This window comes from Choloepus didactylus, chromosome 8, assembly GCF_015220235.1.
Source record: "Choloepus didactylus isolate mChoDid1 chromosome 8, mChoDid1.pri, whole genome shotgun sequence".
NCBI lineage: Eukaryota > Metazoa > Chordata > Mammalia > Pilosa > Megalonychidae > Choloepus > Choloepus didactylus.
Genome location: NC_051314.1, coordinates 80,573,230 through 80,593,401, shown reverse-complemented (window position 1 = coordinate 80,593,401; position 20,172 = coordinate 80,573,230). Strand labels below are relative to the sequence as shown.

The 20,172-nt window shown below is 41.0% G+C and overlaps 1 protein-coding gene and 1 non-coding gene across 6 annotated transcripts in view; both read right to left on the bottom strand.

The window, feature by feature from the left end:
• Nucleotides 1–2,980: 2,980 nt before the first annotated feature.
• Nucleotides 2,981–20,172, bottom strand: part of TESPA1 (thymocyte expressed, positive selection associated 1) — a 38,562-nt gene continuing 21,370 nt past the window's right edge. For all 5 annotated transcript variants that reach the window (XM_037847857.1, XM_037847858.1, XM_037847860.1 and 2 more), the window contains 4 exons: nt 19,014–19,222; nt 16,606–17,420; nt 15,325–15,418; nt 2,981–4,191 (listed from right to left, as the gene is read on the bottom strand). In XM_037847857.1, the coding sequence (XP_037703785.1) occupies nt 3,980–4,191; nt 15,325–15,418; nt 16,606–17,420; nt 19,014–19,222 (1,330 nt within the window). In that variant the 3' untranslated portion in view covers nt 2,981–3,979. The remainder of the gene's footprint in view (nt 4,192–15,324; nt 15,419–16,605; nt 17,421–19,013; nt 19,223–20,172) is intronic.
• On the bottom strand, nt 9,989–10,095 carry LOC119543567. The gene has a single exon (XR_005218633.1). It is a non-coding gene; the product is annotated as a U6 spliceosomal RNA (small nuclear RNA).

The following is a 20,172-nucleotide window of genomic DNA, read 5'->3' as shown; positions in this document are numbered from 1 at the left end:
AAATCCTGTGAATTGTTTTTGCAATGGCCAAGAGGAAGGATCCTGAGTCCAGCTCTTCTCCCTTTCCTATGAAGATAAAAAGTCTGAGGTAGAGGGTAAAGTTGGGTTTAAGGAGGTGATGTAAGGGCAAAGCCAACTTTAAAAATAGATAAGGCAAGGTGGGGCAAGATGGTGGAGTGGTGAGGTGTGGAATTTGAGTTTGGACACACATCATAGAACACTCATGAACATGTGGAGCAGCTGAGATTAGCAAAATCTGTAAGTTCTCATGGCCAGGGGCCCTGCACTCCTCCATGCCAGGGACAATCCCAAAGGAGGAGGGGCTGACGATGCTGGGAACCAGGAAGGAGAACTGCAGGTGTGGAACTGATTAACAAACTCAGACTGCTGAACAAAAGCTCCAACTATAGATAAACTGGGACCAGACACCAGAGAACCTGGGAGCAGTCAGCCAGGTGGAGAGAAGATAGGGCTAGCAAAATCAGGAAAAACAAACAAACAAACAAAAATAAAAACAAAGACTTTTGGAGTTGGGGGTAACCATAATATGGAGAAGGGCTGGGCTCAAACAGAATCAGGCACATATGCAAACCCAGGGGGCAAGGGCCCTTCTCTGAAAAGCTGGTTTTTCTGGTTTCTTGATTGTTCCTCAATTGCTCTCCAACTTCTTGTCTTTTTGCATTTCAATAGCCCATCAGAACTGCAGGGACTGAATTAAAGGGCTTTTCTTTAAATAGTTTATATGGGGCACTTCTTTTTCTTTCTTTCTTTTTTTTTTAAATCTTTTTCTCTCTTAAAAAAACAAATAACTATTCTAAGTAGCCCATTACAGAAAGCCTCAAAGACTTGCAATTTGGGCCCAGGCAAGAGCAGAGCTAAGATAGCTCGGAGAGATGAAGCAGTAAGTCTAGTAGGGGAGAAAATTCACTAAAGATCATAACTTCCCCAGAAAAGAGTGGTGTGGCCCAGCTCCAGTGGCAGCCCTACTTTGGGGAACTCAGACACAGTTGGAATTCAGAAACCAGCTTCAGTCAGCTATGCCACAGACTCAGGGTCAGGGTCACTGGGAGAAGTAAAGGCTTCACACCTCCTCACACTGGTAGGGGAGCTGTGGGCAGGCAAGCACCACCTGCTGGACAGAACAGCAAAAGCACAGAATCTAAAGTCCTCACAGGAGGGTCTCATTCTCAAGTAAACTCCACACCCTCCTCCTGAGACCTGGGCCTCTCTGGACTTGGGTTGACCATATCTGAGGAGACCTTCTCACAAAAAGGCTATATAGAGGCAAGGCAAGAAACAGAAAAACAAGAGGTGAAAAACTCAGATCAACTAAGTAGAAACTAAGTTAGATGCCTAGAATAAGCTGAACTGAACACCAAAGGTTAGAGAACAAAGCCAACCAACAAGAAAACCCTAGGTAAAAGAGTGATAATGAGCTCCAGAACACACTAATCAAGAAAGTCAGATGCCTAGACAGCCCAAGATAATGAGCCATGCTAGGAAACATGAAAATATGGACCAGCCAAAGGAACAAACTAATAGTTCAACTGAGATACAGGAGTTCAGGCAACTAATGCTAAATCAACTCAATGAACTGAAGGAAGAACTAATTAAAGATGTTCAAACAAATCTTCTAAATGAATTAAAAAATCAAGTCAATGATCGGAGGGAAGATATATGAAAAGAGATGAAGGATATAAAGAAGACACTGGATAACAATAAAGAAGAATTCATAAACTTGAAAAAACAAATGGCAGAACTTACGGGAATGAAGGGCATAATGGAGGAGATGAAAAAGATAATGGAGGGATACAACAGTAGATTTGAACAGGCAGAAGAAAAGATCAGTGAATTGGAAGACCAGACATTTGAATTCATACACACAAAAGAACAGATGGTGAAAAGAATGGAAAAATACAAGCAGGGTCTTAGGGAGCTGAGTGAACATGAAGCACACAAATATACATGTTATGGGTGTCCCAGAGGGAGAAGAGAGGGGAAAAGAAGCAGAAAGAATAATAGAAGAAATATTCACTGAAAATGTCCCAACTCTTATGAAAGACAGAGAATTACAAGAGTCAAGAAGTACAGCGTACCCCAAATAGAATAGATCCCAATAGACTGACTCCAAGACACTTACTGATCAGATTGTCCAATGTCAGAACAAAGAGAGAATTCTGAAAGCAGCAAGAGAAGAGCAATCCATCACATACAAGAGAAGCTCAATAAGACTATGTACAGATTTCTCCACAGAAACCATGGAGGAAAGAAGACAGTGGTATGATATATTTACGATACTGAAAGAGAAGAACTGCCAACCAAGAATTCTATATCTGGCAAAACTGTCCTTCAAAAATGAAGGAGAGTTTAAAATATTTTCAGACAAACAGACACAGAGAGTTTGTGAACAAGATACCTACTCTACAGGAAATGCTAAAGGGAACACTACAGGCAGATAGGAAAAGACAGGAGAGAGAGGTTTGGAGAAGAGTGAAGAAATGAAGACTATCAGTAAGGGTACTGTATGGTCTCAGTAATATGGACTAACATAGATGAGTGAAATTTGAGAGTTGAGAACACAGGACATTCTTATGCACTATATAGATAAACTTCTTTAGGTTTTAATGTATTGGAATAGCTAGAAGTAAATACCTGAAACTACCAGACTGCAACCCAGTAGCCTGGACTCTTGAAGACAATTGTATAACAATGTAGCTTACAAGAAGTGGCAATGTGATTGTGAAAGTCTTATGGATCACACTCCCTTTATCCAGTGTATGGATGGATGAGTAGAAAAATGGGGACAAAAAACTAAATGAAAAATAGGATGGGGGGGGATGTTTTGGTTGTTCTTTATTTTTATTTTTTATTTTTATTTTCACTTTTCTGGTACAAGGAAAATGTTCAAAAAATAGATTGGGTTGATAAATACACAACTATATGATGGTACTGTAAACGATTGTATACTTTGGATGATTGTATGGTATGTGAACACATGTCAATAAAATTGAAAAAAAATTCATGATTAGTAAAATATCCAAATTTCAAATAAAGACAGCATCATTCTCAGAAAATAAATGAATAAATAAATAAATAAATAGGGCTTAATTCTCCTGGTTGTATATAAGGGAAGAGACTTCCTTCTCCCTCTCATCTCAGTATTACTTTAGAAAAACCTGTAATTGTAAATTTTCTCTTTGTCTTTTTGAAATGTAATCAAGGAAGATATCATCCCTGTCTCTCAGTTTCCTGGGAAGAGATTAGCAGAATTTCCAGGGGACTCCTTGCTAAGAATTGCAAACCTATCTCAGGTCATAAAGATGAGAAACATCTTGAGAATGTATTTGTAATGGGTTGTATTCATATTCATTTAGCCACATTAAAAAAAGGTGAGCTCTCTTTTTGGTTTTGCAATCTCTTGGCTGATTGCCTGTGATGCATCACATTCGGTTTAATGCTTATTCAATAATCAAATTGTTTTTCCAACTCTTCTACCTTGGTGAAGAGGTTTTCTGGGTTGGGAGAAGATTTTGTTTTTCTTTATATCTCCCCAACAGTGGCTCAAAGTGGATCTCCTTGCATGAAGCCTGAAGAAAAAAAATAGGACTCTGGTGTTGTGGAACATTTCCTGAAATTTAATTGGGGGGAAATAGGGATGAGTGGAGACTCAGAGGGAATCCTATTGCAGGTTGCACCAAGGTTTCCTGGGGTCAAACTCAGATGCTGAAGGTGGAATTTCTTCTTCCTTACTTAGTTTGAGTCCTTTGAGGTTATTCCAGCAGCAACCCTTGGTCTCCAAACTTGATCATTTTTAAATCCTCTAACAGTTCTTGGCAACGTCAAAGCTTGGGAGAAAATGAAGTGTTTGTCCAGTTTACCAGTGTTCATAACATTTATTCCAATTCCCACATAGAAAAACTGGTGTGCAGAGAAATGATGTGACTGAAGTCTTCCTCTGTGCATGCAGTTTGGGACAGCATCAGGACGAAGACTCCAAGTCTCTTAGTCCAGTCTTCTTTCCAGTGCACCATGCTGCCTTTCTCCTACTGAATTCAGAGCTTTGCAGGTCCAGGGAGCAGGGGCTGGGTGTTGGGGGCAGTACAATCTCCTTCGCAAAGAGATAGGAACTGGGTTCTTGTATAAAGTCACTGCTGTCAGAGTATGTGCTATTGCACTGGTGGAGGAGAAAGCCTACAGTGGGAATTAAAAAGAAACACACTGTGAGTTTTTTAGACAGGTTTGGGTGCTCGAGTTAGAAGGAATTTTCATACTCCACCTGTGGAAATGTTCTGCCTGTGTAAGGAATATCAAAAATTATTCTCTGCAGTAGCAGTCACAGCAGCATCAAAAATCATGTGATTTGGGGTTTCTGCTCCTCTCATCATGAGGGGAGATTCCTGGAAAGGAAAAGTTTGCCTCTTATGCTTTTGTACCTGCATTTCTGAGCATTACTGAATCACAAAACCACTGCTAATCCATGTCCTACACCTTGAGCTGAGCCCTAATACTATCCACCTGCCATTAGTTTAATACATGCTTCTGTCAACAAATATTTCTCTTGCCCTTTCTCCATAGTGGCAATATAAATCTTTACCATTCTCCTCAACTTGACTCCAAAGGAGAAGGAAACCAACTTGTAGAAAATTCTTTTGACTTCCTTCCTCTCCTGGAGACAAATAAAACTGTATTCACCCCATCCTTTTTCTTTTCTTCTCATCTCAGAGATCTGTCCCTTTAGTTCATGACTAACCCCTCCAAACATGCTTTAGATCTCAACTCATCCCGATTCTCCAGTGACCTCACAATGCCATTACCACTTCCCTCCTGAATGATCACCTCTGCCACTTGACAAAGTCTCTTTTCCTGGTCTTGACCACACTGCTAGCCTTACTCCTCACGGGCTCCTCCCAGTCCTGACTACCTTGACAAGAGTCTTGAAGTTGTGGGACCTCAGAGAAAAAAAACTTGGACTGCAGGAAAAAAAAAAAGGGAAAAAAGACAACTTCAGATCTTAACTGTTTTAGTTTCTTAGGCTGCTTCAAGCAGATACCATGAAATGGGTTGGGCTTAAACAATGAGAATTTATTTACTTATGGTTAGAGTTCAGGAAAATGTCCAAATCAAAGCATCATCAAGGTGATGCTTTCTTTCTGAAGACCAGTGCTGGTGGTCCTTGGCTCCTCTGCCATACGGCAAGGAACATGGTGGTGTCTGCTGGCCTCTCCCTTTTCTTCCTGGCTTCTTGCTTCTGTGATCCTCTCTCTGTGTCTGTATTCACTCCATCTACAAAGGACTCCATACTGAATGAGGCGGGTCACACCCCAGCTGAAGAATTGGCATCAAAAGTTCCCACTCACAATGGGTTTACACCCACAGGAATGGACTAGATCCAAGAACATGTTTTCATGGGGTACATACAGCCCCACATCACCACTCTCCACCCTCTGGACCCCCAAAAGACCAGTTCTTTCTGTATGAAAAAGTCATTCATCCCATCACTACACCCCAAAAGCCTTGTCATTTTAGTAACAATGCTAAGTATAAAGTCTCATCAAAATTGGTTAAAGGTGTGGTCTGTCCTGGGGCACAATTCCCCTCCATTTGTGGACCTGTGGAACCTAGAGAAACAAGTTATCTGCTTCCAATAGATAAAGGATAGACAGGCAAAGGATAAACATTTCCATTCCAGAAGGGAGAAATTAGAAGGAAAACAAGGGTCAGGGGTCCCAAACAATTCCAAAACACTGCAAGGCATACACCATTGGATTTCAAGTTCTGAGTCATCTATGGAAAGATGTTTTGTCCTCCAGACCTCATGGAGTGACAGTCCAACCCTTTCCAAGTGCTTGTGCAACAGCCATGCTCTCCCTAAACACAGGGGTGAAGGCTCTAACCTTTGAGAACCCTGGGGTGGTAGCACTCTTCCTGAACAATGGGGTGGGAGGCCTGCCCTCTCCAAACTCTGGGGCAGACTCACCCTTTTCACACAGATGGGTGGGCCTACTCTCTTAGCCCAAGAAGATGTCGTTGGTCTAAACGTCAACTTCCATGGTCTTACCATTGAAGTGATTTTTCCTCCAATCTGCCCTTTTCTTTCCATTTTAGTCCAGGCTGGCAGTTGTTCCTTTCATACAGATACTGCAAAAAAACTTGTAATTTTTGCATGTAGTACACAGTGTTCTCAACCATCAGATAGTAGGACTTTCACAGATCTTTCCCGGATAACTGCACCTCCAATCCTGACTTGCACTGAAATGGCTGACTGGATCTGTTTTCAGTTAAACCCTCACATGGAGCACTATTCCCTGCGGACTCGTTTTTCAGAAGCTCAGAATATTCCAAACATCAATTTTTGGTTTCTTTGTGCCCAAGAGTTCAGTTCTCAGCTTATCCCTTTCCTCTCACATTTTACTATAAGCTGCAAGGAGAAACCAGGCTGCACTTTCCACATTTAGCCTGGAAATCTCCTCAGCCAAATACACAAACTCATCGCTCTCAAATTCTGCTTTCCATCTGACATCAGAACTCAATTTTGCCAAGTTCACTGCCACTTTAAAACAAGTATCACCTTTCTTCCAGTTTGCAATGATACATTCATCATTTCTGCTAAGGCTTCATCAGAAGTACCTTTAGTGTCCATATTCTACTAATAGTCTCTTCAAAGCAATCCAGGCTTTTTCTATAAAGCACCTCACAATTCTTCCAGCCTCTATCTATTATCCAATTCCAAAGCTGTTTCTACAATTTTGGTATTTGCAACAGCAGCGTCCCACTCTTCTGGCATACCATGAAATGGGTTAGGCTTAAACAATGGGAATATAGTTGCTTATGTTTGGAGTCCAAGAAAATGTCCAAATCAAAGCATCATCAAAGCAATACTTTCTTCCTAAAGACTAGCTACCGGTGATCCTTGGCCCCTCTGCCACATGGCAAAGCACATCTGCTGGCCCCTCCCTTCTCTTCGGGGCTTTGTTGATTTCAGCTTTTTGCTTCCACGGTGTGCTCTCTCTCTCCCTCCCTCCTCCACTCCCTCCCTCACTCCTTCCCTCTCTCTCTCTTTCTCTCTACATTCACTCCATTCACAAAGGACTCCAGCAATAGGACCAAGACCCATCCTGAATGAGGTGGGTCACCCCCATCTGAAATAGTCTCTTCAAAAGGTCCCACTCACAATGGGTTTACACCCACAGGAATGGACTAGATCCAAGAACATGTTTTCCTGGGGTACATACATCCCCAAACCACCACACTATTCTATATATCAAACTTACTCCTGACCTCCCTTTCCTCTCTCCCCCTCACCTTGGCTACCTAGGCACCTGAGAGGCCCTGAATGGACATTTCCTTATCTCCCTCCTCAGCTCTCTCAGTCCCTACAGGCTCCAGGTGGCCTAATTACCACAAAGGAAAGCATTCCAAACCAAGTAGTCCTAATGGCAACCTCAGTAAATCCCTCACCCATTCCAGTGATCAGCCCCCTTACTATCTTCCAGTGCTTTTTCTCTGACCCTCTCCCAGCCCTTTAAAAGCTTAAAAAATCTTACTATACTTTGTTGCAATGGAGTTGAGTTCTACTCTCTCTCCCACACTATAGCAGCTCCTGAATAAAGTCATCCTTGCCTGTTTAACATTGTCTGGTACAGTGTTTTTCTTAGGCACACTCTGTTGATTCTTTCTGTTCAGCAAGTATATATGCTTAAATCTTTGCTGTCCTGGAGAAAATACTTCCTTTAATCTCCTGACTCCTTTACCTCCTTCCTTCCATCATTTCCTATTTACTCTTCAAATCAATATTTTAATCCTTGTCACTCAAATAAAAATACTCTTATTAAGGTTACTAATGATTATCCAGTTGCACATTCAGTGGTCTATTTGCATTCTCTTCCCTACTGGATATTTTATGGTGTATGGTAAGTTTGTAGTTAGGAATTTGGCCTCCAAAAAGAGAGGCCCCAGGTAGAAGTGTCTTCTGATATTCAAGGTGGCTTAAGACCACACCTGATGGTTCATATGCTAATGAGACTACATGGCCAGACCAGTCACATTTGTGGTGTCAGGGTGGTGGGGCTGCCCAAGGCCAGCCATATGCTTAGGGGGTTGGGGCACTGAGCCACATCATGCCAGCCAGACCTCTGGGAAGGAAGGTAGCTGGAGATTGAGTTCAACCACATGGGTGTTGATTCCACCAATCATACCTACAAAATGAGACCCCATAAAAACTCGGGACAGTCAAGTTCAGGTGACTGCCTGTGATTGATCACATACATCATGTGCTGGAGGGTGACACATTCTGATTCCACCTGGATAGAAGTTTAAATATTAATATTTCTAAGAGTTCTATTTTCACTTCCGCTTCTTACTCTGAATAATTTCCTTGAATGAACTATCTTTCCTCATACCTGAACCTATCATAATTAAGCCTTTCACTCCAAAAAACCTCTTATCTCCAGACTCTTATATACAGCTGCCTTGTGGATTTTCTATTTTAGTATTTCAGAAACACCTCAAACTCACCATGTCCAAATCTGAAGTCATGAAATTATTCTAAATTTGAAAATAGGCAAACAAGATTACCAAGTATTCTTTCAGTACTGTGTTGGTTTTGACTTTCTATGTATAGGACTGTTTTACACCTCTCTACATGGAGAGGTTACCTTACAGAATTTTGTTAGGTAGAAATGCAAATAATTTCTATCCAGTGGAACAATAACCCCAGAGACTAAAGTTTATGCTCTTACTGGATATTAACCAGTTTTGTATCAAACCCAGCAATCTATTAAATTGCCTATAGTTAACTGTTTTCTCGAATGCCCTTTGGACCAATTCTAATATATTACTGGTTCTTTCATAAGTTAATGAGTTAAATAAAGTCTTTGAACATGTTTTTTTTTCTGATGATTATTTTTTTTTTAATTTTAATGAAACAGATTTGTTACAAAGTCTGCCAAAGAAAGTGACATAATCAAAATTGGTGTTCAAATCACATTAGATATGTCATCGTGCATTTTTTCCAAACCTTAAGTAACCCAAGTACAATCATGATACTAAGTCTTCATCTGACATAACTATTCTTTCTGTAGAATTTTCAGATACTTTCATAGTTTTAGTCAAGCAGGGCTTTCAGCTTCCCTTAGATGTTTGTTTAAGGCCAGTTGGCCCTGTCTATGGAAAGGGGACAGAGAGGAAGACAGCTTATATGATTCCTCTCCATAAGATTTTTATTGCTAAGAAACACCTAAAAAACAGACCATTCAGTTCAAACCCCTCACTGCGTGAATAAGGATTAGACCAGAGAGATAACATCCAAATAAAATACACATTCATTTTTCTAGCTTTAGTTACTTGGTTTGAAAATTTTACTTTTTACCATTATGTTTTGATCTGAACTACCTTGAGAAAGGTCTTTAATCTTGTTTCATCAGCTTTATTCTATATTGTAAACTGTCAATTTGGTGTTTAAGGTGACTTTTCAAACTGTATTTTTTGTTTTAAACGTAGGTTATGGCATACAGCTTGTGCCAGTGATGAAGGAGAAGTAATTGTTTTTGGTGGATGTGCCAACAACCTACTTGTCCATCACAGAGCTGTAAGTATAGTGCCTATGTTAAAGGACACTTCGTAATATTGTCTAATATTCAAACTTATTTGGAAAGCACTTGCTTTTTAATGTGTTTTTCAAATCTGTTATTCAGGCACACAGCAATGAAATACTCATATTTTCAGTTCAACCAAAATCTCTTGTACTGTAACTTTTTACTTGGTATTTAGACTACTTGAAATGGCATTTCTTAACATTTTAAATGAGCACCACTGAAAACCCAAGTGGATGGATTATTTAAGGGCAATAATGAGTCTTTAATGATATAACTAGCCAGTTCCTATAAAAAGCTTTTAGAAAAGAGAGTTTGTTTTAACAGTTCTTCAAATGAATGTACTTCCAAATTAAAAATAAAATTCTTTTTCTCTTTCCTTGTCCACTTTCAAGCTAAAAAATATGGAATGCTTCATGAATTTGTGTGTCATCCTTGTGCAGGGGCCATGCTAATCTTCTCTGTATCGTTCCAATTTTAGTATATGTGCCACCGAAGCAAGCATTGAACATGTTTATTTTATATTTACATGCGTTATTTTGCCTTTTTGAAAATTCAACTTTAAAATATTTTTGCTCCAACGTCTTACTTCTACTGTTTTTCTTAATAAAAGCACATCAACATCAACTTAGTCATCCAGGATGAAACCTGGAAGTTGCGTTTTCTTTCTTTTTCTCACCTGCCTTTCCAAACAAAAGTCTAATTAGTCCTACATGAATATTGACATCCGAAGTTGCATGGCTTGGGAGTCTTGGAGAAAACCTTGCTACCCCATCCAAAATACACCTCAGAAAATATACTCCGTACAATGGGGTAGAGATTAACCTCTTACCTTCAATAGGTTGAGGAAGGGAAAAAAGAAACACAGAGGCAAAACAATCTAGGCAGGAATTGTAAAGGAAGTGAAAAATAGTCATCACATTCTTGTGTTGTCCTCTCCCACACACTTTCCCCATTTTTCCCTATATTTCCTACATGATAATTCCTCTTCAGATTTTATTTTGGAATTTAAAAATAATAATTTTGTCCAGTGTCATGATCTATAAACAGGAAAATAATAAAATAACTTACTCATTGGATTAAATTATTTAGTATACATGAAGTAATTAGAACAGTGTCTGATCTGTGTAAGGATTATATATTATTAATATCATCTGGGAAAACCTTACATCCAAGAGCAATATTGTAGCTACCAGGCTCATGTAGGATCAATCAAATCAAAAGCAGAGAGTGCTTTGAGTTACACACCATTTGAGACTATTTCAGACTAGTTTCCTTTGTCTATACTCTGCAGCAGACTCTCCCCACTCCCCCACCCCGAAGCTTCTGTCACTGCCACCAGCACAGCTGACTATAAAATGAAACCTCCACCTCTAGACATGGTCACTTCACAAACAGGATATTGGGCTATGTTACCTCAAATCAGGTAAAAGAAACAACAAAAAAAGTGAAAACTTCTCCTCGGCTCTGCTGTTATAAAAGTGGTAAAGGCTAAATGGTTTGAGCTTCAGAAGCAGAATGCCAACAGAAAGGGCTGTGAATTAGAAAATCCTTAGCATAGTGGGAAGTATGAGGAATGATGAGACATCATCCTTTCCCAGGAACTTGGGAAAGATCTCTTCACTGGCAGAGAGTGAATTGAGAGAGTGGGGTTTAGGCAGCAACAGAAAAGACACCCTTGTGCAAATTATACAAAGGCACTTGTCTTAGTTTGCTAATGCTGCGGAATGCAAAACACCAGAGATGGATTGGCTTTTATAAAAAGGGGGTTTATTTAGCTACACAGTTACAGTCTTAAGGCCATAAAGTGTCCAAGGTAACACATCAGTAATCGGATACCTTCACTGGAGGATGGCCAATGGCGTCTGGAAAACTTCTGTTAGCTGGGAAGGCACATGGCTGGCATCTGCTCCTAAGTTCTGGTTTCAAAACGGCTTTCTCCCAGGACGTTCCTCTCTAGCAAGCTTGCTCCTCTTCAAACATCACTCCCAGCTGCACTCTGTTCAGTCTCTTTGGGTCAGCATGTTTTATATGGCTCCACTGATCAAGGCCCACCCTGAATGGGTGGGGTCACACCTCCATGGGAGTATCCCACCAGAGTCACCACCCATAGCTGGGTGGGGCACATTCCAAGCAAGTCTAACCAGCACCAAAACGTCTGTCCCACAAGACCACAAAGATAATGGCATTTGGGGGACACAATACATTCAAACTGGCACAGCATTCCTTCTTGTAGATGAATTAGAAAAAAAGGAGGACTCTCTTAGATGATGAAGAACATCGAGTGTTTGGATGGCAAACTGAGTAAGGCTTGCTTCCAACTCCTATTTTTCTCCTTAGCTGGGAGGCTTTACGCAGAGCATTGGCTGTACACTGTACGCAGTGGCACTACACAGTGGCTGGCTGAGTGCTGCTACCATGTCCTACCCACACTTCTCCTACACCAGATAACAGGTAGATTAACTCCTGGGACTTGGTACGTGACTGCTCTGGGAAATCATTCATCTCTTGGAGATAATTACAGACTCTGGTGAAGGCAGAGATCTGAGGAGCTGCCCCATTTGGTTCTGCTGTTTATGGTGGTGAGTGAATCTCCCTCTTCTATATTTATTATGCAGCCTCTAATTTTGGCAGTACTGAGCTGTTTATATAGCAAACCTCCCTTCTTGTGATCCCTTAAAGTATGACAGGTTGAGAGAGATAATTCACAGCTTTGGAAAAAGATGATTAAACAAAGGCCTAGAACACTGGATTTGGGAACCATTGCCACTCTGTACCTCAGCCAAAGGCTGGGTCAACAAAGAAAGACCTCTTATTCTTCTAGGTGATCACATAGGGATAATCTATAACATCCTTTACTCGTTTATTTGAGAGACTAAGTTCATTGAATTTCTACAGTTACTGTTTTTCATTAAATTTGGTAAGCCATCTTCTTAAAACTAACAATTATTTTGTATTCCACTAAGGAGACAAAAGAAAAAAAAAAGGAAGAAAGGGAGAAAGAGACAAATTGTCTGACATCATCAATTATAAGACATATCATGATTTCAGATACGCTAAAATGTAGGAAAATGTGTCTTAGAATGAATGAAAGTCTCGTACTGTAATGAAATCCCATCACTTTGGCAGAAAAATCTAATCCATTTACTCACTTAAAGGGATATAGAATTCCTAATACTTTCTTCCTGGCAATTCCACTATAATTTTTTCCAGATATCCACATTCAGCCAACGGTGGACCAGGTCTGTGAGAGGAGCTGGTGTCCTGAGCATTGCATGGGTTGCCTGCTTTGCTCAACATCAGAATTTTTGTACAAGGCTGACATCTGCTGGACAAAGAGCATATGGGCAAGCCTTTGTAATCTATAGTAAATTCAGTTCTTGGCAGAGAAACCCAGCAGTGGAGCATACACTATTTGAGTTTAATGTTCTATCAGTTCACTTCTTTTTCAAACTTTGTATGCCTAGGCTGAGTCTGAAATGAGCTTTACAATGACAGCTTACCCTCAGTGAGTCTTTAATACATTGTTCTCAACTCTCAAGGTGCATTAAAATCATGGTTTGGGATAGACTCGTTGTAAAGATGGCCTCAACATTCCATCCCAGATGCCCATTTACAATGTGACTTTGCCATTTCTTCCAGTAAGAGGTGAAGTCTGTTTTCCCTCCCTGTGAATCTAGGTTGGCCTTGTGACTTGCTTTGACCAATAATATGTGACAGAAGGGACACTGTTCAACTTCCAATGCTATCCCTTAAAAGAGGACTTGTAGCTTCAGTTTTTGCCCTCTGGGAACTTACATACAAGGAAGACAGGCTAGACCAGCGCATGGGGAGAGCACCTGGTACACAGTCAGTACCAAGGTCCAGTCTAGCCCAGAGTCTGGCCAAAAGAAACTGTGTGAGTGAGCCCGGGTGTGAACTATAAAAGAAACTCTCAGTCAACCACAGAACCATGTGTAATAATACATAATTTCACTTTTAAGTCACCACAACTTGATGTGGCTTGTTATGCAGCAATAGATGACTAGAAAGCTTTAAAAAGGGAATAAACAACAGTGCCCAAGTCCCAGCCCCAGATATTTGTATTTCATTATCTTGAGTGGAGCACAGGAAATAAAAGTATGTATGACTGAGAATCACGACTTACAAGTTTTATGCCTATGATCACCTTTTCTAAAATCATCAGGAGCAACATTGTTATTGTCTTTCCAGTAAGTTACATTATCCTCCAATCCTCCCTGTGAAGTGTTGAAACTTTGTATAACGGTGCTGTCCATGTCCATATACATATGTATATACATATATACATATTTATAATTATTTATATAATCATACATATATAATTATGATGATTATTATTCTCCCATTACATAGGAGGAAACTAAAGTTACGTGATTTCCCCCAAGATCATTAGTGATTATGGGGTAAGTCATTTGACTCCGCATCCTAAACATTTTCAGCTACATATAATATATTGCTGCCTTCTGATATTTTCTTCTTTTGTGAATGACTAACAATCTATATACCTGGATATGAAGGTAATGGGTAAGAGAAAAAGAAGAGTTATTAGGACCCTAAAGCCACAGGGTATTAAAATGAAAGAGAATTGGAAAGATCTTTATAGATAACATTGAAAATTGGGAATATTAACCAAGAAAACTATTGCACTAGGAGGTGCAGTAAATAGTACCAAGACATTCAAAATGGGGGGGGAGGGTAGGGGTGGGATCTCCAAGCACAATTCCTTTACTTAATTCCACAAAGATTTCAATCCTTACTATCTAGGAAAGAACGTTATCCTGGATGCCATCTTTTCTGGACTCCTAGGGGATGTGTGGTAACAGCTACAGAAGACTCATTTCTCCCTAGTTTAAGGAATACATTTCTGGCCAAACTGTTCAAAGGTCTAAAGGATGCCTCTGAAAGAGAGTTAATACTCAAAATACAACTGGAAGAAATAAATTTTATCTGCAATGACTTTGTGCACGTGAGACTCATCACCTTACTTTATGAAGGGGAGAGAGACCCTAGCTGCAGAAAAGAACTCAGAGTCTAAATGAGCATAGCTGTGTGATACACTAAGGAGTCTGCTCTGAGTGCTATGCTGTGGGCTGATTAGAATGTAGCTAAAACCAGGTGCTGGAAGGTAGCTCTCCATGGTTGGTCCTCTCACCTGCTACAAAACTTCTACAACAATGTTTCTTGAACTTTACTGTGCAAATGGATCATCTAAGAATCCTGATACACAATAAGATTCTGATTCAGTACATCTGGGGTGGGGGTCGAGATTCTGCATTTCTAACAAAATCCTGGGAGATAGCAAGGTGTTTCAGGATTTCCCCTACAGCAGCAATTTTCAGATTGTGATCACCAGAACAGTAGTATCAACATCATCTGGGATCTTGTTAGAAATGCAACCTCTCGGTCCATTCAGACCTACTGAATCAGAAACTCTGGGGGTTGGGACCCAGCCATATGTATTTCAACAAGCTCTCCAGGTATTCTGATACATGCTGAAGTCTGAGAACCACTTAACTAGACAAATATTTCTCCATAATAGAATCACCAAGGGAGCATTGGAAAATATCCACCACTAGTTTCCATCCTATACCAATTAAATCAGAATCCCTGGATGTAGGACCCTTCATCATGGGTATACTTTTTTTAATCTTCCCAGGTGATCAAGGGTGGAGCCAGGTTTGAGAACCACTGCCCCAGAAAGAGATCCACTTACTTCTTGACTCTTTGCCAGTAGAAGTCTGGTAGTGGTTGGAGTGTCTGGATCCACTGGGCCAATGGCTCGCCTCTTCCTCATTGTTGCTTTGCACCTGTAACCAAGAGCAGATGGGAACTTGAAAGTTAGTGTGTCTGTGGTGAGGGGGTAAGGAAAGGCACAGGGTGGCAGGCAGCTGTAGGGAAAGGAGGCTGGGGATACTTGAGAGGCTTGGGCTCTTCAGTTGGGGTAGAGACCCAGAACTGACAAAGGAGCTTAGGTATAGCTCTACATTCAATGAGAGCTGATATACATGCAAATTATACGTTCAAATAATCACAGGTTCTTTTTGTGGCAGGGATTTGAGAGCTTTCCCAAGAAATTTAGATTCCATCACTAGATGGCAGTACCATTCCTAGACCCAGGCAAGAAGAACCCTGAATTTAAGAGAGACCATGGGTTGAGGAGTCTATGGAGCTAGGGTATGTGTCCACCTGGATCTCACAACAGACCATGCCCTGGTTTTCCAGAATACCAAAATATACTGCCCAAATGGCACTGAGCCTGTTTCAGGGAACTGCAGTGGTTTTATCTGGTATCTGTCCTCCCAAGGGCAGACCTCTCCACTAGTGTACACACCGCTAAGCCCACAAGATGACCAATGGATGGCTTTTTGTCGGAGTGGTGGGTGTGTGGGTTTTGGGTATGTAGGCTGGGGTGTCCACACAGGTGTGTGTAAGGTCCTTAGGGTGGAGAACAGAGCGGGGTGTGGGACGAGAAGAGGGCACTCCAGGGTCTGGGGAATAGTTATGCCCACATTGTCATATTCTAGAACAGAAGTTCTGGGAGTCTGAGAATTCTAGATTTGAACCTGAACTTCTGGGTCTTTACAGTTACTTATTTGTCAAGGTGAGAGAGAACACATTTTATTTAAAAGTATTTAGCTTTGTGTATAACTGACCTCCATTTGTAGTCTTGTGCAGACCTAAAAAATGATAGGGGCAGGTGTGCTTGATGAGAACATTCAACGGAGATCAGATCAGATGAGGAACTAGAAAAGTAGCTCTGGAAACCTGGGCCCTCTTAAGAAACAGGGCCCATATCTCCTTATCCCTCTAGATTAACCCACTCCCAAAGGTTTCTGAATTTAATTCAAGAATGGTGTAACTGGCAAGGGAATCTGGATCCCTATCCTTGCTGGAAAATTTAGGGCCCTTTTCCCCAGGGCCCTAAACTATCATCTTCTGGGAAAGAATCCAGGGCTTTATCTTCCAGTCTCTTTATCACCTCCAACCCACTCACCTCCTCCAAATCAAAGAAGTCCGGCGGATGCTGGGTTAGAGATCGGTGTAACTCTGCTTTGTCTGGGCTCTGCCTCCATTTCTGCTGAATGATGGACAGGTCCAATGACTTAAACTTCCTGCCCTCCCTGACCACGACATTCTTCTGGAACAGGCTCTTTCTTGCTCTGCTTTTCCTTCTCCAGAAAGCCTCACCCTGGGTTGAATAGGCTTCCTCATTGGTGGCTTGTCCAGCCCACAACTCTCTCTTTACCTGTGCAGGGTTTACACTCCACTTTATATCTGCTCGTGGCAGAGAATTTTTGTGACAGGATGCCTTGGGGTAAGAATCAAGAGTTTGTGATGGGGCAAGCACAGTGGACATCCCTTGCTGTGTTTCCTCTTTTGGGCAGAGGCCATGTGGGCAATAAGAAGGCAGCTTGGTACCACCAATGGGTGGCACAGGATCTTCATGGGGGCCTGGCCCAAATTCAGGGTCCTGTTTGAGGACCAGCTTTTCTCCTCTTACTTTGTCCATCACTTCCCACACCACTTGGTCCAAACTATTCCTTTTGGGAGTGTTGTGGGGTGGTGAGAGCCGATCTCGGGGGCATGTGTACAGGCACATCTTGGAGATGGCTTTCCGAAGACGTTCTCTGGGTGAGTGGGGTTCAGGCTCTGGGGCTAGGATCCTGATGGATGGCACATTAGTTGGGTTGCAATTCCAGAACATGTGGGATGGTGTGAACTTTTGGACCGGTGTCTTGGACACATAGGAGTATAGACAGAAGAATGCATCAGCTGTGACAGCCAGTGTTTGCACCTGCTTAAACCTGCCTGGGTACAAGAGTTGAAGGTGGTAAGTCTGGGAATCATCAGCAAATTATCTTTTGAATATCTCCCTTCAATAAGTGTTCCTAAAACTCAGACCTTAGAGACAAACTACTAATCTCTCCACATTTCTCTCTCATCTAGATATCTTAGATATCCCATCTAGATATCTCTCCCATCCAGGTCCCCTTTCTGGACTTTTCGATACCCATTCAAGTAGGTTTATTATTTTTTAGCCTCCAAATTAATTTCATATAGGATGAGAAATTTTCCTTTCTATGTCTTGATTTAGAATATCCTTCTGCTGTTGATTTATTCTAAACAATATCCTCTATCACTGTGCCTGTTTTAGATGACAAATACACAAAGGGAAAAACCATCATTTTCTTGGGCAATGACAAGGATTTAGGGTTATAAAAGGCTTATTAATAACAAAAAATTAAAGAACAGCAATTACTAGGTGATAGAAAAGTTTAGAGGTCTATATCAGGTCTACTAAACTGCTGCATCTCCAAGTATATTCCATAGTCCGGTAGTATCAGTGACACCCTGGAGCTTGTTATATGAGCAGGCTCTCAGACTGTATCCCAAACATTTTAACAATGACTCTTGTTGATTGATATGCTCATCCATGTTTGGGTCACTGTAATAAATCATAAGTTCATTAAACTGTAAGCTTCCTAAAGGTGAGAACCATGTTCTTCTGGTCTATCTGTTGCTCTTTCAGAATCTAATACCTAATTATGCACCTGGAACATAAAATAAATTAAATAAATATGTGTGAAAGAATAAACCAGTCATTCTCAGGTTTTAGGGTGTATAAGAATCATCTATGGTAGTTGTAAAAATACTCTGACCCAAAGGACTTGATTCAGTAGGCGGAGCTCAGGAGTCTAGGTTTGCCAAGCTTTACCAAGGTGAATCAGATGCAAAGAAGCTGAAATGACAGTCAGAAATATCATCATGTTGGAGGTGGACAGAATATAATTTGAAATATGTTCTAATACATAGAATCAAGTAGATTCGTCTTTCCCTTATCAAGGTATAGAAGCCCACCTATATCTTTCCTTAGCATGGAGTTGAGACAATTTAAGTCATCATTTCCCTAGGTGTGATGAGAGGCATACATGTAAGAATCATCTGAATGCTTGTTTAAAATAAATATTCCTGAGTCTCTCCTTCTCTCGAAATAAAGCTTATGAAAATAAATATTTTATAAACCCTCTGGATGATTTATCACATTTAACCTTGAGGACCACTGCCCTAAATGGAAGTGATTTTAATGTAATGGCTATCAATGAGGCACATTCTATAATTCCAAATGGGAAATAGAAAATGGGAATAAACTTGAGAGACATTTTGCTGATTTGATTAAGATGTAGGAGAAAAAAGCCTAAGGAAGCAATAGTGATCTGAGCTCTTCAAGACCATTTATATTGAGAAACAGAATATAAAGTTCTCCATCTTCACTAAAGACAAAATGAGAAGAAATAGACACAACAGACAAAGGCTGGAGTATAGCTTAACAGGAGAAAGTCGGCCTGTTGTGAAAGTTTGGGGGTTGGGGAGCAACAGAGTATGATCTGTGGTGACACTCACTGGCAAGCATGAGACAAGGGTCCTCCATCTCAATCCTCCGCACCTGGGCCTTCAGGAAGAGCTGGAAATCAATGCCCTTGGCCTGAGAGGGGCTGGTGAAAAATCGGGCTGGAATTCGAGAAGTGTCTTTGTGGTCCTCTTGGCCAAATCCCAGACTGAAGAGGACATCTTCTGCATCTTCTTGCACCTTGTCCAGAATCTCTGAGATGCTGAAAAGAGGGAGTTTGGAAATAGAGGACAACTTTGAGATATAAGGTGTGCTGGTTTGAGACTGTTATGGACCCCAGAATAGCCATGATCTTTTAATCCAATTTTGTTGGGTGGAACCTTTTGATTGAATGTTTCCATGGAGATGTGAACTACTCAGCTGTGGGTGACAGCTTTGATTAAATTATTTCCATAGAGATGGGGCCCTGCCCATTTGGGGTGGGACTTGATTAGATCACTGGAATCCTTTAAGAGAGCTCACAGAGAAAGGGGGCTCAGAGAAGCTGAAAGAGACATTTTGGAGAGAAGCTAAGATATGTAATCCAGAGTTTGTCCCTGGGAAAAGCTAAGAGCCAACACAGACCCAAATGCTTGGAGATGCTGGTCGATTCAGACAGGAAGATGTTTGGAGATGCTAAGCTAAGAGATGAAGCCCAGAGTTTGCCCTGGAGAAGCTGAGAGAGGACCCCCAGATGCTTAGAGAGAAATGCCTCAGGATATCCAAGCAGAGAGTTGAGAGAAGCTAAGAGAGACAGAAACCCAGAGACACTTTGGAGGAAGCCATTTGGAAACACAACCTGGGAACAAAGGACCAGCAGATGCCAGCCACATGCCTTCCCACCTGACAGAGGTGTTGTGGACACCATTGGCCTTTCTTCAGTAAAGGTATCCTCTTGTTGATGCCTTTGTTTGGACACTTTTATGCCCTTAGAACTGTAAATTTGTAACTTAATAAATCCCTTTATAAAACCCAATCCATTTCTGGTATTTTGCATAATGGCAGCTTTAGCAAACTGGAACACAGGGCAATCCAGAGTCTCTAATGAAAGTGTCAGGAAGCTGAGATTCCTTTCTGACCATTTCTCTGCCTTCCAGTATGAATCTGATAAAAGCTTTAACTTCTCTGAACATAAACTCTCTGTTTGAAATATGGGAATTACAATCCAGTCCT